Here is a 17,605-nt window from a genome sequence, read left to right as displayed (position 1 = left end):
CTTAACGATCACTGTATACCTAAGTATAATAATTGCAGCTAAATCATCGGTTAACCAAGTGAAACCAAGACTTAACCAGGCTAAACAAAGCTTTCGCTTTGCATACGCAGGCTTAAGTGAGCTAAGCCGCAGCCATTTTTTTTCCTATCGCGTCTTAGCTGCCGCTTCCGCGCGATGTTCTTCCGTGAGCACGGCGCAGCTTTCTGGCGTAAAAAATAGCACGCAAAACAGACAAATAGGAAGACTGCACATGCGAAAAAAAATTTTTTCCCTTGCCACATAGCTGTTGCGTCGCCGTCTCGTTCGTCTGTGTCTTTCACGTGGTAAGCACAAACCGGCCTTGGAACAACTCGAAATACGCGCACGTCGGCAGGCGGTGAGGGGAGAGAGAATGTCTGTAACTCTTTGTCGCAGTTTTATCACTCTTTCCATGGCGGCGTCGGTTTCGCAGCGTCACACCTTGCTCTAAGAAATGCAGAGAGAGAGAGAGAGAGTTGCGGTACGCATGTGCACTGTGCGCACAGGATTGTTGCGGCATGGGGCAGTGATGGACGGCTTCGAACTTGGGCGGCCGCAGCGATTATCAGCATTGCAAGCAGAAAGTAGTGCCTCATCACCGTGTGAGTGTCTCTATCTGCCTCACGTGATTCACCCTTTCTCTTCTCCCTTCCACTTTCTTGCGCCGCCGTAGCGCTGCAGGTGCTGCACTGCAGCCGCTGGAAAACAGCAGTGGGAACCACAGGAGCGAAGGAATTGGTGGTCTCGTCGGATCGCGTCTGTGTGAATTCAGTCTGTGATCGCCCAAGGGGACGCAGTGCGCATTGTCGTGATGACTGCTCCACTGCCAGAACTTCCGCCGTAGTTGTCGAGGCCCGTGCCGGAGCTCCTTTGTCGCTGCGCAGCAACTTGGCCAAGCGTCACCGTTCAGCGAAGTCGCCGCTGCCCGCCGAATCTCGTGAGTAGATGCCAAACGCGCATTGTTGCGAATTCTAGAGGCGTTCTTCGGAATGGTTTACCTGCGAAAAAAAATAGTACCGCATCGGAACCTGAGCTCCGGTGCGTTTATGCTTTAGTGCTTTGCTCACTGTTGAAATGCATCGCTAATTCTGCAGCGTTATGGCTATGTTCATGTTTTCTGTGAGACATTCTCGACTTTTCGCGTTGAGTGAAACGTCGTGGCATGTGAGATAGTTGAATGACACGGGTGCGGAGGTGCTGTAAACAAACGCAGGGTGATTGCATTTGTACAGCGGTGAGCACTGTTAGGGTGAACACGCGAGCGCGTGGCCGACGGCACTATCAGCGCCGCGTAACAGCCATCGTTAGAAACATTGCACATGCGCAGCATGTGCTTTGCGAAACACTCTTTCCACCGCGCGCATCACGTCATCGATACGCTTGTTCGTCGTCTGCTAGCCGCATTTTTTGTTCGCTGAGCTGATACCTTCTGCATTTCAAGGTCCATCTGGATTGAAGATTGGCGCGTGAAGGAAAAAAGTGAGTGTAAGAGGGATAATTATTAAACTTTTTATTCAAGAAAATTGCACTTTTGCAATTCAAGTTAAACAAGACCATGAGAACAAATATAAAAACATGAGCAAATCTAATAGCGAGTCATGTGACCACTTACAGCAACGACTGCAGCTATTCTGGACGGTAACGAGTCGTAAAGTGATCGAACATATTCCCGATCGGCTTTCAGCCTTTCCCACTCGTTGCTGACTTGCGCCCACAACTGGTCCGAAGTCGCGGAATAAAGGGGCTTCCTTGCCAAAGAAGCTTTCAGACGGCCCCACACGTTTTCTATCACATTCAGGTCCGCTCCTTTCGGAGGCCATTCCAGTAGCTGCATGTGCTGCTCCGCCTGGAACTCCTTGACAGCCCGCGCCGTGTGTATCGGTGACCGGTCCTGTTGGAACAGGTAATCACCGTCTGGGAATAAACTGCTCGCATATGGCAACAGCACATTGTTCAAAATGTTGCAGTATTGTTCCGACGATAAGTGTCCACGTATACGTTGCAGGGGCCCTAAACCATATCTTGAAACAGCACCCCACACGTTCACACTCGATCTCCCACTGGCAGAAATACCTTGCACGTTGTCCGGGTCGTTCCTGCGTGGCATTGTGACGTTAACTAAAACAATTGCTTTTCAAAGCAGGAAGTTTGCCTCACCGTGTGCCTGGTAGTCTCCAAACACGCAATCTTTGGTCTTGTCGCGTCGAAAACGTCGACTCATCCGAAAAGATGACGCAACCCCACTCTTCTGATGTCCATGCTTCGTGCAGCTCAGCGAACTGCCGTCGTGCGTCCTTGTTTGCCGCCGTTAGTAGTGGCTTCTGCGCTGCGACGCGACTGCGAAGGCCCGCAGTACGCAGGCGACGTCGAACAGTGGTGTCCGAAACGTCCAAATCCAAGTCCTCGCGTATTGCTGGGGCTGGCAAGAAAGGGTTACGAACAGCAGCTGCAACTATGAGGGCGTCTTCATCGTCTGTGGTAGCTTTAGGGCGGGGCGCGCGGGGTGCATCCTGAATGCGACCTTCATACTTGTAGGCTTGAATTATCCTGTTCACAGTCTTCAGGGGCCTATTAACTAAAGCGCCAATATACCGCTGGGAATAACCTTTCAGGGAAAGATCGACAATTGAGCGCCGTTCATCATCGGGAACCCTAGCCATAATACGATCTGGCGACAGAATGAACGGCTGTGAAAGATGTTTGGTTGTTTTATATACGGCGTTGCATGCACAACTTTGAAGGGAACGAATAGACACGCCCCCATAGATATACAAGTTTTTTTGTCTTGTTCTGTTCAAGCACAGATGTTTAAAGAAATCTTAAAATGCAGGATGCATGGGCTTAGAAAACAAAAATGCGGCTAGCAGACGACGAACAAGTGCATTCATGACGTCATGCGCGCGGTGGAACAATTATTTCGCGGAAGGCGTGATGCGCATGCGCAATGTTTCCAGTGATGACCGTAACGGGGCGCTGACAGTGCCGTCGGCCACGCGCTCGCGTGTTCACCCTAACAGTGCTCACCGCTGTACGAACCCAGGAAGAATGGCAGCGACCGGCTCGCGTAACTCATTTACGGTGCTAATTCGTTAGTCGTCCCCGGTTGTCGCACAACGTTTACACAAGAGGAAACGCCCCTTTTCCCTCCGGCGGGAGGGAAACACATTTACTTTTAACACATGTCACCTACAACTTTTGAATCCATATACGTCAGTTAATATTTTCAATAACATCAGTATGGCTTTTATCATACATTGGAATTGTAAAGGCCTGATCAACAATTTAGGTGACATTAAAGACTTAATAAACAACCTCTCACCTGTAGCATTCTGCTTACAGGAAACAAATCTAGGCCCTAAATATACACATTTCCTTAAAGGTTTTACTGTCATACGAAAGGACCGCGAACACTCCAGCCGTCTATCTGGGGGAGTCGCTATTGTTGTGCAAAGCGGCGTCCCTACACGAAACGTTTTATTAAATACCCCGTACGAGGCTGTAGCCCTCACCGTTTTATCCTATAAAACTGTCACCATTTGTTCACTGTACAGTCAACCACAAAAGTTTGCGGACCACGCGAGCGCGTGGCCAAGAGCCTCTTCGCGACACTTCCGCTACGTCACCAGCGATCGACAGCAGCGCTACGTTGAAGACGCATCCCTCCTTAAATCTATGGCCTGTCTATCTTCGCACTGTGCACAAATATTTTCTACCTATCTCTTTCAACGTGACGCGCTCTTTGTTAGCCAGGGCTACTTGCTTATATTTTGAGAGCAGAATATCAGTACAAGTAATCAGACAGCGTATTCTTCGGCTGTTATCAGTTCTATTTTCGCGTAGCCACGCTGTTTTTTTTTTTTTGTGAGTGCGTGAGTGAGCGGTGAGGCAGCCATGGGGCACAGATGCTTAGTCAGTAGGCAGAATTTTTCCGTTCCTCCCCCATCGCTAATTGACAGTAGCGGCCGGGATTTCATCGCCTGCGCCCAGGTTTTGCTGCGCAAAGCCCGAACCACCGCGCTGCTATAGTGGTTACATTTAGAAAAATAAGAAATAATCGGGTGCGATGACTCTTTTTATAACCCTTTGCGACACGGCGTCCTCGTTTGGGGACTCGAACTTCGGAGGCGCGTCCCACGCCACGTGTTTCTTCGAATGACCTAAAACTCAGTGTGCACATTCGTGTCCGCTTCCTGATGGGACAACTAGCGGTCAGTTAACTTCATTGTCCTGCGTATTGCTGCAGATGATCACTTTGCTGGAGACACTACCATGTTAGACAATCGTTCGACGTGCCGCGTTCCAAGACCAACGTCAAGAGTATTTTTTTTTCTCCGGTCGACACGAATACAACCGAAAAAGCAAGTGTGCATGCGTTTCGGGCCTAATAGTTGATTCTTTTTATGCAAGCATTGAAGCTGACGGATTTCAGAATAATTAGATAATGAGTTATACGCTAATAAATTTTTTTACTGAAACTCGCACAAAACAGCACATTGCTTCTTCTTTCTTGGAATGTAATAGTGAGCGTCTTGAAATGATGCCATGCGCATTTGACGCATTTGCAGACAGTGCATCATAATTCGTGTCTGAAGGGGATGAATTTATTCACAAGACATTTACAGAAGTGTCATGAAACATAGGTCTCTCAATGATCTAGTAGGAAGTGAAATGTCCGCCGTTTTCTAGCACCTTATTGATGCGTGTGGGCATCGACTCGTACAAAGATTCAGTAATCTCCGGTCGACCGCGCAGGCTTTCCCATTCTTGTGCGATCGCTTGCCACAGCGTATCGGCCGTGCGGCCGCGGTTGGCTCGTGTGGACAGCCGTTTCTTCAACATGCCCCAGACATTTTCTATGGGATTCAAGTCGGCGCCACATGGAGGCCACTCAAGCTGGCAAACAGCATGTTCTTCTAGCAATGACTGGACGATACGTGCTTTATGGATCGGGCTGCGGTCGTGTTGAAAAAAATAGCAGCCGTCGCTGAAGGGACCGTCCAGCGCATACGGAACGAGGTGTCTAGTGATGACGTCGCAGTACCGTGACGCAGTGAAGGGCCCTTCCAGACGCACAAGGGGACCAAGGCCATCTTTGCTGATTGCTCCCCACACGCTCACGGAACACCGTCCACTGGATAGAACACTCGGTGTGTAATTAGGCAGATATCTGCAAGAAATAGCATACAATTGGGTTCCAGCGGCGCGTCTAAAAATGTTGCGATTCCTCTTGCGTATGAACTTTATAATGCTGTTATAGAGTTGCAATAGAAAACGTGCAAACTTCATTAGATAGTACTGAAAGACCCACTGGCAGCTTTTAATTAGCTTCAGAGTAAGTAGTACTATGAAACAATCGTTAATGTTTTCAACATAATACCACTACAGAAAAATCTCGTAATGTCCAAAAGCTCATTTTACGTGAAACATGTTGTGATGCAGAATTAGCTTCGTGAATTAACTGCCAATACACTGTAAACACACCTGCAGTTTAGTGGACGCCAAACCCGCTTCCGTTGGTCCCAGCGCGTGGAAAAAGTTGACTCGTCGCTAAAGATGACATCGCCCCATTTCTCTGTTGTCCAATCTTTCATTGCTGTAGCGAACATGAGTCGTTCTTGTAGCTGGCTGTCTGAGAGGCAGGGCTTCTGTGCTGCTACGAAATACTGCAGGCCAAGCTCACTCAGCCTTCTTCTTAGTCTCAGACGATACCGTGAGCGAGAGCGCTTCTCGGATATCCTCTGCACTTTGAAAAGGATCAGCCACGATGGCGGCCGTAATCAGGCGGTCCTCTTCCTCAGTCGTGGCCCTTGGACGCCCACTGCGCTCCATATCTGTGAATCTGTCATCGTCGCGGAAAGCTTGAGTAATCCTATTCACGGCAGTCCGGCTCCTGTTGGTTCGGCGGCAGATTTCGCGCTGAGGTATTCCCTCTATAAATAAACGCACAATGTGCCTTCTTTCGTCAAGTGGAACACGCAGCGGCATCTTTCCAAATAGGCAATCACCACGTGGCCTGAAGCAAGTCTACTACGTTTTCAGCGACTGATGCGAAGATGCGCCTATGTGTGAAAGAAAATTTTCTATGCATCCGCTTTTTCTTTATTTTTGATAACAGTGAAACCCCTCCCTACCCTTTCTCTCAAGACGCAGAAGCAGCAACACTCATTGGACCAAGATGCTGCTAACCAAAGTGCGCCAGTAAACGTCGCGTAAAAAAATCGTCGCAGCGCTTCGTGAAACTTATCTACCCACTGGCACACCAGTCGACAAAGATTGCAGTGATTGCTCCGATACTGCTATCAAGCCAGATATGTGGCGGTCTTATCGCAGACAGCGCTCTGCGTCAACACAACGAACTAACAATGTCATGCACGGGAATAAAAAATTAACAGGCAGGCGAGTACCAAGAGGGCTCATATCCGGGAGAGCGCCCCTGTCGCCGCTAGGTGGCGTACCGCTAGGTGGCGCGGATAGGCAGTCTGGCACGCGCTCGCGAGGTCCGCAAACTTTTGTGGTTGACTGTACATTCCACCACATACCCATTTCACAACTCGAGACCTGGAAAATTTAACTCACCAGTTGCCGGAGCCTTTTGTTTTAGTAAGTGATTTTAATGCGCACTGTACCCTTTGGGGCAGCGATAAAAATGATCAAAGAGGGCTACTCATCGAAGATTTCGTTTTAACTAATAACATTTGTCTTTTGAACACAGGTGCGCCAACATCTTTCACCAAGCTCCCGCAATTTTAGCTCGACACGTCATATGGTAGTGATCACCTGCCCGCAATCATAACTCTTACCATCACCACCAACCTTAGGCACTAAGCCACGCCGGTGGAAACTGCAACTCGCTGACTAGCCAGTTTTTATGGAGCATGCGAAACTGGAAATAGCCTTCTCACCAGAACTGAGCGTTCACGAACTCATTAAAAAGTTCGTTGAGGTCAATCTCCGCCGCAGAAACAGCGATACCTCAGTCGTCCGGTATTCTGCGTAAAAAACTAAATCCATGGTGGACAGACGAGTTAACCGAAGCTAAAAAAACAACAAAATAAAGCCTGGGGAATCTTACGAAGGTATCCAACCTACATTTGTTCGGCGCCAGGCGGAGAAATCGTCATGGAAAAAATACGTATCCTCAATTAATAGTTCGGTCACATCTAAACAAATGTGGGACCGGGTCAGAAAGTTTAAAGGAGAGTACGCATCATACACAATACCACTACTTACAAGTCCAGGCACACAAACAACACTAGAACACCAGGCCAACTTATTAGGCGAACCCTTTTACAACATCTCAAGCTCAGCAAATTACTCAAACACATTTTTAAAATACAAAGAGTCGGCAGAGAAACAGACTTCCCACTACCGGTGCTTCAATGGAACTATATAATGCCACTCTTACAATGCAGGAATTAAACAGTCCTTTCGGCCGGTAAAAAAACAGCAACAGATTTTGACCGGGTCCACTACACAATGCTGGCGCACCTTTCTCTATCATCGGTAGAGGCACTCCTTCAATTTTTCAACAAGATATGGCAATCTGGGGTAATGCCTACAGACTGGAAAAATGCAGTTGTAGTGCCTTTTCTAAAATCTGGTAAACCTGCATCATCCCCAAGCAGCTACAGACCCATTGCACTAACAAGTTGTCTTGCCAAATCATATGAGAGCATTATAAACGCGACTCACATTCATCCTTGAATCAAGAGACCTAATAGACACACACCAGTGCGGATACAAAAAGGGCTGCTCCACCACTGATTACCTCGTCCGACTAGAACACGAAATACGTGATGCGTTTCTACACTAACACTCAGTTTTTTAAGAGACCTGGCTGAATTGGGAATTCGTGGGAGAATGCTAAACTGCCTATACGATTTCATGTCAAATAGAACATTTCAGGTACGTCTCGGCACAGTACTTTCATGCACATTTACACAAGAAAATGGCGTCCCACAAGGTTGCATTCTCAGCACGACACTCTTCATAGTAAAAATCTCACACAATGGGCTGACAAAAATGGTTTCCGCTTCTCAACCCACAAAACCGTTACAGTGCTGTTTTCCCAGAAGCGTGGCTTACGTTGGGATCCGGTTCTGACACTGGATGGTGCAACACTGCCGGTCAAACAAGACCACAAATTCTTAGGTGTAATATTTGACACAAAACTAAACTTCCTCGCCCGCATTAACACAACAAAATTAAGGCAAATTAAGGCAAATTAAGGCAAATTAAGGCAAGCACTGGGTATCTGATCGAATATGCCTACTACGTATTTACCGGTCCCTTGTGCGTATAGCATTCTCGACTACGGTAGTCTAGTTTATGGTGCAGCCAGGCAATCCTACATTAAACGACTATGTGACCACTAACCCACCTAAATAAAAATGACACCCCACAAGAACACTTAATGCAAGAGTTCCGCACTATTCAAGACAAATATAAAGATCACACAGAATTCTACACAGATGTTTCTAAAACACAAGAATACGTGGGTGTGGGAACCGTAACGGAAAATTGGGAAAATAGCATTCGAATGCATAATTCCGCTTCAGTCCTTACCGCCGAAGTTATGGCTATATGGATGGCAGTAAACAAAGTTATCACCGACAAACAGAAGAGTCCTGTCATTTACACCGATTCGTTGAGTGCACTCAGAGCTTTAAATTTAAAATCCGTCTGTGAACCGCTGCTTGGCGATATCTTGAACATGGTTGTCAATAACAAATACGGACGAACCATACGATTCTGCTGGGTCCCTAGCCATGCTGGGATACCAGGGAATGAATCGGCAGATATATGCGCGGCCATGGCAGCGCACAAAGACCTAACACACTCAAAAATTTCATACAAAGACAGTATCCGAGCAATTCGCAAAGCCCTGACATTAAAATGGCAACAAGAATGGGACTCCTGCATTAACAAGTTACACATAACCAAACCCCTGCTTGGCGAGTGGAAATCGTGCAGTCACCAGCAACGGTTCTATGAGGTGATCCTATGTCAACTTCGAATAGGGCACACACATCTGACACACAATTTCTTACTTCGAAAAGAAGATCCGCCAACCTGCGATAAATGTCATGAACCTCTCACAGTAATACACATTGTTATGACATGTCCACATATAGAAACACACAGACGAAAACTTTAGCAGAATCTGTATGACTCACACATACCTTCACACCCCGCCTCATTATTGGGAGATGATCCGCCAGTGCCATTACCTTAATACCTTGTGGCTGGCGCAGCATGGCCTTTGTCGCTTTTGCGCCATTAAACCTGAATTAACTAACTAGCTTCTTACATCATAGAATTGTCTCACCTGCAAGCTCTCTTCTACGAGGCTGAATGCATGTACGAGGCTTCTACGAGGCTGAAGGCAAGGTTTCAAGAAACCTTGCCTTTCACCTTTCACCGGTGCTTACCCAGTGGCCGTCTCGCCCTTTTGTCTGAAAAAAGAAAACGAAACAAAAAAGCAGATGTGAAATGACACACCACCTCTGAATTCAAAAGTTTTCGCACAGCTTTTTTATTACCCTGCATAACAATTCGCTGCATGCGAATTTTTCTTTAACATTTGATGACTGTTATTACTGTCCTTCCCTGCACGTAACATCTAAAAGTGAAGCATTCAAAAGAATGTATACGAATGGACCCTTTACGTGTTTTACGTAACTGGGGTCAGCAAATGATAAGGTTGCGTGTCCACAGCGTTACTCAACAACTTAGCTTCCCGAAATGTCCGCCGCAAAGTTTGATTCATACAATGTTTGTGTGCGTGGCGATGCAAAATTAGTAGGGTAGGAAATTGGGCCGGTTTCGATAGCATAGTTCAAATTCTGGATGACCAGCGCTTAGACGAGATACAGATATCAACGGCGCAATGTGTGTGTCCTTACTTTTGTGTATGTCCTCTTAGCGTTAGTCTTCCAGAACTTGTATTGCAAAATTTAAATGCTCGTTGTGTAACCTGGGGACGTATTCTGAAACATTCCACTTCGGCAATAGTTCGCCTAGGCGACAATTTCGCATTCAGGCGCAAGCTGATTGGCTGGTTGAGCAAAATTGTCTCGCACTTACCATTTTTTGTCGTTTCTTTAATGAAGTCGAGAATATGAGGCAACACTCCCGGCTTTATCAAATTGTCTGATAACCATGTTCTCAAGGACTTCGCAGTACAAAGGCATAATACCGTTGATAGGTACCTACATGCCTTGGTGCTTGTAAAAAAATGTCAGTTTCACCCGAAAGGCGAAGCGTCAATTGCGATAGCAAATTAGTAGAGCTATGCGGAGTAAGGATAGTAGTTTTATCAGCTGTATAAACTTGGGCATGCAGCAGTACCAGCAATGCGCAGAACTGTTGTCTACGCCGTTGGCGTTTCATCGGCGGCGGCATCATCGCGACCGGAAACGGCTATTGGAATGAGCCCATAACAGCTTACGCTGTAAAAAATAGTGATACGTCATCAAGGCGAGGCCCCGCCCCTGCACGGATTTGCTGTGAAAACAGTAGCACCCCGTGCGAGGCCTTCTCTCGGTCAGTGTTGTTCGGGTGTGCATTGGAGCTTTTCACCTCCAGAAATGCCGCGCAGAAAGATACAATACATGTCTTTATGACTACTATTGTCAGGTCCCAGTCCGAACCAAATAAAAAAAAAAGCTTTGGACTGTGAAAATGTGTGTTAGCAGTAGGTCCGTCTCAGAAAGCGATGAGGACTCGCGAAGTGCCCCCCGAACGGCGTTGAGAAAATACGTGCTGCGATCGAGATTCGTCGCCACCGAGCAGCCCACTTACTGATTCAAACTGTGACGCTGAACGCTTCAGTAACATCAACGAAAGTTTACTTTCATTTCACCATTTCAGTTTCCAGGTTCGTAGCGTGTACATAAAAGCCAATTTTTGCAGGTATATTGATAATAGAGTTGCCCTTATCAACTTTTTAATTACTGATCCTAGATAGCCAATGCTTTCGAGCATGTTGAAGCCCTTTGTCGGCATAGTTAGCTGCACAATGAAATTTTTAGAAAAGCTTGTGCATTCCGCACAGGTAAACATCCTGTGTTCGATTTCCTGCGTTGATTTTTATCTTCTGCAAAGCTTTCATTTCATGAAGATGAAATGAAAGCTTTTCATGTCCTCCTTCACCTATTTAATCACTCCCTTGATTCCGAAATATATCCTTCAGAATATATATCCTTCAGGATACCATCCAAAATTGACCTTGTCTATTGTGAGGATGCTAACACCGAAGGATCCTATTGTTCTCAAGCATTTTGGAGACAATCCGACTACAGTATGCTGAGCTGCACTGGCTTGGTATCTGTCGGCAACAATGCTGACACGTGCAACAAAGTAATTTAGCTTGCGCATGCCTTGTGTGAAAGCCACATCTATTTACAACAGCAACAGTGCTTTACACTGGTGAGCAAAAGTTTGGAGGCCGAAGATGCAAAATGTTTTTCCAGACTACGTATGCACGATGAAATCGAACTGGTACAGCCAAGGTGTGCCTGTTCAAGCAATGCAATTCATTCAGACACTTCTAACAGCGCACGGCTGTACCAGAAAATGTTTGATTTTTTTTTTTTGCTTATGCCATGGTCTTATGAACTTTTGCTCGTCAATGTACATTAAGATTTCGCAGGCTTTCTGCAGCTCGCTCGTAAAGTGGCCTATGTGTTATTGCTGTCCAGTCTCAGTGTAATATTAGCCGGTCAGATTGGTAACACAATTGAAGTCACTGTGCACTAGACTATATGTACCCTTACATGACTTCGTGGTACAGGTAGCTAACAGATTCCAATTCAGAGTACTTGTAATGCGCTTGTGGTAGCCATCTACAGTGATCTAGCTGAATTATAGGGAATGTTTGTTGGTTGGATTGGGCCTCAGTAGACAAAATATACGGTAGGAAATATATCAACACTGATGGATGTGTTTTGCACAAAATTTGTCAATTCAGGAATGGTGTGCCGACACAGCCGAGTTTTGCAGAAAAAGAAGTTGGCACATTTCATGCAAATGTGAAAATCTGATATGTGAAGCCATCTTTAATGTTTAGTCAAATGTACTAATCGCTCGTTCACTTCGATGTAGCTCTATGCTCAATGCATGTCCCGGTCTCGTTTTTTTCATTTTTGTCTACACTCAGCAGCTTTTGACGCTGACTTCCTCACTTCGATGTAGCTCTATGCTTAATTTCCTGTTGAAGACTTTACTTCTTCCCTCATGTTCTGATTGTCTACCCAGGCACCTACCCAGCGGCACATGCTGCACTTAACCGGTAAGCCAAGTTGCTAATTCGACAAATGCCGAGTTGCACATATCCCGTGCCAGACACACTGACCAATATGTATAATCGGCAGAACTGCAGCAGCCAGAGCGCACTCAGCAAGGATCAGAGCAAGGTTTCGCTTTAAAAACTATGTGCATGTTTGTACCTTTAAATAATGCATGCGTCTTAACCCTTTCATGGACACAAGCAGAACACAGATCGCTTTGTGTCCAAAACATTACAAGTGCATTTTTGATGCGGTATTGATCACATAACATGAAATCTCGAAGGTGACACTGATTCTGTAATAGCAAAAAGTGGTTACATATTCCCACTGTACAGGCACGAGGCCCGTTTCAACCTCCTCAAGGTCGATAAAAAGCAGCCCGAGTACCCCGTACAGTATTACATGCAGCTTGTGCATGTTTTCATTTTACTTATTGAGCATGCTTTGGACGAGCACCCTCATTCATGGCATTCCAATATTGTAAGGTTATTATAAAAAAATGCTGCTTGAAAATCATCGAACACTATGCAATTCTCATATGTAGCAATGCGATTTGTTGGTGATCCTAATAATTTGATCACCTATTTTGGTAGCTGTGCTCAGAAAATTGAGACGCCTAACCTCACCAGTCTTAAAAGCAGTGCTATTGTGAAAACACGTATCAGGTATTCGATGGACGAATGTGGGGAGAATGGGTTTAGGCTTTTGCTGTGTCTTTATTGTAATGTAAGAAAGTGATTTCGATCAAAGACTCTATTTGCCAATGTTGTGGCTTGAAGAAAAGCGATAGAATAAACTAAACATTGCAGAAAGGAAACAATCGGCGCAATCGTACTATCGCGTTGTTTGACAAAGAAATGAACGAAAAAAGTATAGTTAACGTGATTCAGAAACATATATCCACACAGGAAAGTTGAATTGCAGAAAATATATTTCTCCACTACAGAGCAGCGAAGTTGCCTTGAAAAGTGGGACCAATATTTCAGACTCACCAATGGGTGAAGTGCTTAGTGCAGCTATGCGCACAGTACGTGCTTTGTTCACCGCAGTAATGCGATTCTGATAATGGATACTGGACTCACAACTACGACAAACGGTCTGCATTTCTAGCGCAGCGAGCAGCGAAAAAAATGACACATTCAACCGACTCGAAAAATTAAGCAAAGCATGTTCCGGACGGCATGCAACGGCATCCCGTTGGTGACATGCCTTACCTCGGCGTTCATTATCCGCAGACACGACATGCGCTTGAATGTAGCCGTCAATTTGCGGTCAAGCAATAAACGCTTTTTCATTTTGCGCTCCGCAACAGCATCTTCAGTCCTGCAGCGAGAGAGCACCTTGAAAGCCAGCACGACGGGCCTCGTCGCGTTGAAGTAGGACAAACAACACCTAAAATTTAAGAGAAATCACAGCTGTCAGCGCTCAATGTTTAGAAATTAGTGATTTCAGTAGACTTACTTTGATGTCGCATATTTCTTGTGGATCCACGTTGGTATTGAGGTCGTTCCCGCGAACCTAAGCAACGGCGAAATCGACAGGCTGGAAAAGCATGACGGAGACCGCTATCGCCAGCCGCAGTGCGTCGTAGCCACCAAAACAATGTGCAGGCTTGGAGTCAAGCGCACACGCGACCTATTCAAGAATTGCACCTGGCTGCCACCGATAATGATACCGTGCAAGGATGACATGTATGATCACGATCCGGCGAGGGGTAACAAGACCGCATGAATGACCACCTCTGCGAGCCGGCAGAAACCACAGGGATTTAGCAGCTGGGCCTAGCAGCGCCTTTCCTTAGCGAACTAGTACTTAAATCTGAGGGCAATGAGTACCGCCCTGATGCATGTCACATCCGGTTTCGACCCAAACCGGGCACCGCCGGCGCCTGCGGGAAGACGCTTCTGGCACGGCCGCTGGATTAAAAATGGTATGCCTGTCGCGTCAGGCAACTTTTCTTTTTATCGAGCGGCCGTGCTTCTGGTATATCTGCGAAGGTTATAGGCAACACATAGGGCAACATTCGACGTGGCTGGCTGCTTCAAGTATGAGGCACTTGCACGCGTTGAGTCTTGCCCGAAGCACCAACCACTCCATAGACAAGCCGCAGGTGAGGTGTCGTCCGCAGTACCGTCCAATCCTCAGAACTGGAAACATATCTATCGGCATATCGTTGAAGTGGAATTCAAGCTTCTGAAAACCCAGTTTTTTCTTCAAGGAGCGCGCTAACATAGGCGGAGCTTCTCTTGGCAGGCGGTTTCTGTAGAATTTGAGTCAGTGCAAGGTGCGGTGGGCTTTCAGAATGGCTCCAAGAACCTTGATGTCATTGTGCGCTAGCGGCTTCCCGAACTCTGCTTCGCAAAGGCTTTTGTTGCGGGCAATACTGGCAAATATTTCGTTTGGATAGGAATGAGTGTCTCAAAGCGGACGTACAATGAGCTTCTTAAGAAAAAATGTGCCTTTCAGGAAGGACACGAACGCTTTGACGGTCTCCACGTCCACTATCCTGTAAGTAACGTGGACGACAAGTTCAGTAAGCGATGTGCGGGTTATGACTGCCGCAGCAAGGAATCACGTGATGAATTGGGTGCAGTCATCGTGCCAGAGAAAGCAACGTGAAGGAAAGCAGTGATCTTGTAGAAGACAAGAAGTCCATTCGTCGAGTACGCGGGTGCTCCACTCACTTGCAATCGAGCGAGAAGGTCTGCCGTGAGTGGTAACGGCGGTTTCTAGTCTGTCGAATGGGAATGTGGCCGAGACGCACGCTGTCAACCGTGCTGTTTCTAGAAAGGGTTCACACAAAGTGCGACACGGCGTTTCTGGTAAATCTGCATGCGGACAGGTCCATACACTTTATTGTAGAGCTCTGCTTCAGGACTCAAGATAGATATGAAGCTCCGGCGTCGCTGACATTGGTTTTATGAAGATACTTCTTGAAGTGCGTCGTTCTTCTCAAGACTGACGGCGAGAATATGTGTGCAGTATTAGGTAAAGCCCGTGCTGGTAAGCTTGAGAAACTTGAGATACTTGTTTGTGTGGAGCGCCCAAAGGCCGTCCTGCAGAGTATTTTACAACAGTTCATTTCACCTTCAAGCCAGAGCTGCACCAACATGTTGTTGCATTTCAGGGATTGTAGTATGATAACGACAGCGCCGCAGTGCATATTTTTCACAGCGAAGTCTCGCAACGTCGTGTTGCGCTTGAACGCTATGGTGAGGAGAGCAGAACATTCTCGCGAGAATCGTTCGCTATCCGACAGTGGGAGTGAGCTCCAGCTTCCAGAGGCACCCAGAGTGCCACACACGTTCCATGCGGCCACGTCCGGCACGTAGCTGAGTACGAGGCCGCGCAGGTTGCTACGACCACTCGTTTTCAGTGAGGCTGTCGGCAGCAGCGTGCTCAAGTAAGAATGACGTGACATCCGATTTCAGTCGAGGAGACAGCCGCCACAGGACATGGGTCAGGACTCCTCAATGAGTCACTTCACAATGCTGATACATGCTGATTGGATGCGCCTCAGCTTCTATGAGACTCCTGTTCGCCTGCAGCGCTTTGCTCAACACTGCAAGGAAGTACAGTAACAGAACAGCCTCTTGGCGAAGGACGAGTCTCTCGATGCAGACGTGGTCCCTGAGAAGCCAACAGATCAAGCAGGAAGGCTCCAGACATGAGGAGTGCGTGGGTATAGTGCCGATGCGGGCACCCCGTGCGCAGCTCTATGTAAGCACGCCGGGAGCATGTTCGATGACCTGCATAAACACTTTCCACAGGACCTTGTTCAGTGCGGGCAGCTGCCCCATGATTCAGCGTTCGGTGGTACAGCAAAACCCTGTTAATTCATGGGATCGGAGAGAATGTCCGAATTAACCGAGGGTCCGAATTATCGAGAGTACGTCCAAAACACTTGAAGAATTATTCAGGCATCATCAGACTTTTATTCCTTAAAGAAGTCTGTGATAGCGGTTTGCTTCGCGGAGGAAATGTCAGAGGAAATCACAATTTTTCAAAGTTCCTGTAAATGACTCAGTCCGCACACACTGTCCGAGGAAACCATGCCGATGTCCTCTAAAACGGTGAGCGCGTGCGCAGCCTCAGTCATTGTGTGGCTTGGACGCTCGTCTGAATCGTTGGGGTCCTCGTCCGCCGATTCCCCTTCCCCATCCATGACCTCGGCAACGATATCACTGTCTGTCGCTTTGCCGGCAACGGCAACATCATTGTCTATTGCGTAGTAATCGCACAGAGGCACATCGGCTGGCATAATAACTTAGCGCCCGTCTTGTTCTTCGCCGCTTTCAACATCGGCCACCATATCCGGGTCAGCGTCGTGCACGAAGCCGCAGTGCCTGAAGCAGTTGGCGACTACTTCAGGCAGCGTGTTGTTCCACACGTACATGAACATCTGGATTGCGCTGCGTAAGCTTACCTCACATTTCTTGCCTGACTCCATGCAGAGCAACATACGCTCGAGTACCTGCCGTCGATAGCGGCTTTTCAGAAACTGTATAATTCCCTGTTCCATCGGCTGCAGGGAAGCCGTTGTGTTCGGAGGCAGAAATAGAAGTTCAATGTTTTCGAGCACGGACACCTTCGTGTGCGCACTGCAGCTGTCCAGCACGAACAGCACCTTCCGAGCCTTGGTCGCAAAGCGACGGTCTAGCTGACGCAGCCAGGCTTTAAATATTTCGGCGGTCATCCAAGCCTTTCGGTTAAAACGGTAGTCGACAGGCAGCTGCTTCCCGCCGACGCACGGGTCCCCCTTAAACGCGATTGTCTTGTCAGGCAGAGCATTGAAAAAAACAGCGCTGTCTCGTCAGCGTTGAAAATGTTGCACGGCTCGTACGCAGAAAGGCGTGCGGAAAGTCCAGACCGCCGGTCATGCACAACACTTTCGTTGACGGTTCCTTTTTCACAGCACACGTTGCGGAACACCAGCCCGTGTCGCTTCTTGAAGCAGTCGAACCACCCTTCTGACGCATTGAGAGTCGATGTTGGTGCTCAGTGCGAAATTTTCTTCCTGTGCGCAGATAAGGGGGCCGCTCAAGGGCAACTGCGCATCACGCGAGACAGCAATCCTGCGCAACAGTGCTTCTTCTAGTTTGGGGTGTGCTGCGGTTCTGAGCCTCTTCCTCTTGTCTCCGAACATGTCACCGTCATACGCTTGCATAATGTGGTCTTCGTTCTTGACGTAACTGCTCAGCGTGCTTCTCTTGACCTGGAACTTCTGCATCACTTCTTTTCGGGATGCTCCCGCTTGCAACGCTTTCAGTATTTGCACTTTCGCAGCCAAATCCTTC

General features: G+C 47.4%; 1 protein-coding gene across 1 annotated transcript; it reads right to left on the bottom strand.

Annotated features, from left to right (window-relative positions):
• Nucleotides 1-16,575: 16,575 nt before the first annotated feature.
• Nucleotides 16,576-17,004, bottom strand: LOC119444560 (tigger transposable element-derived protein 6-like). Its single transcript, XM_037708939.1, has one exon. It carries the CDS (start codon nucleotides 17,002-17,004, stop codon nucleotides 16,576-16,578), a length of 429 nt encoding a protein of 142 aa, XP_037564867.1.
• Between the last annotated feature and the right edge of the window lie 601 nt (nucleotides 17,005-17,605).

This window comes from Dermacentor silvarum, chromosome 3 (genome assembly GCF_013339745.2).
Source record: "Dermacentor silvarum isolate Dsil-2018 chromosome 3, BIME_Dsil_1.4, whole genome shotgun sequence".
Lineage (NCBI taxonomy): Eukaryota > Metazoa > Arthropoda > Arachnida > Ixodida > Ixodidae > Dermacentor > Dermacentor silvarum.
The sequence above is the reverse complement of the archived record's forward strand: the minus strand, read 5'-3'. Positions and strand labels throughout refer to the sequence as shown.

What these genes read in the sequence shown, in the direction of transcription:
- LOC119444560 (XM_037708939.1), bottom strand. Translation starts at nt 17,004, where the DNA reads ATGACCGCCGAAATATTTAAAGCCTGGCTGCGTCAGCTAGACCGTCGC.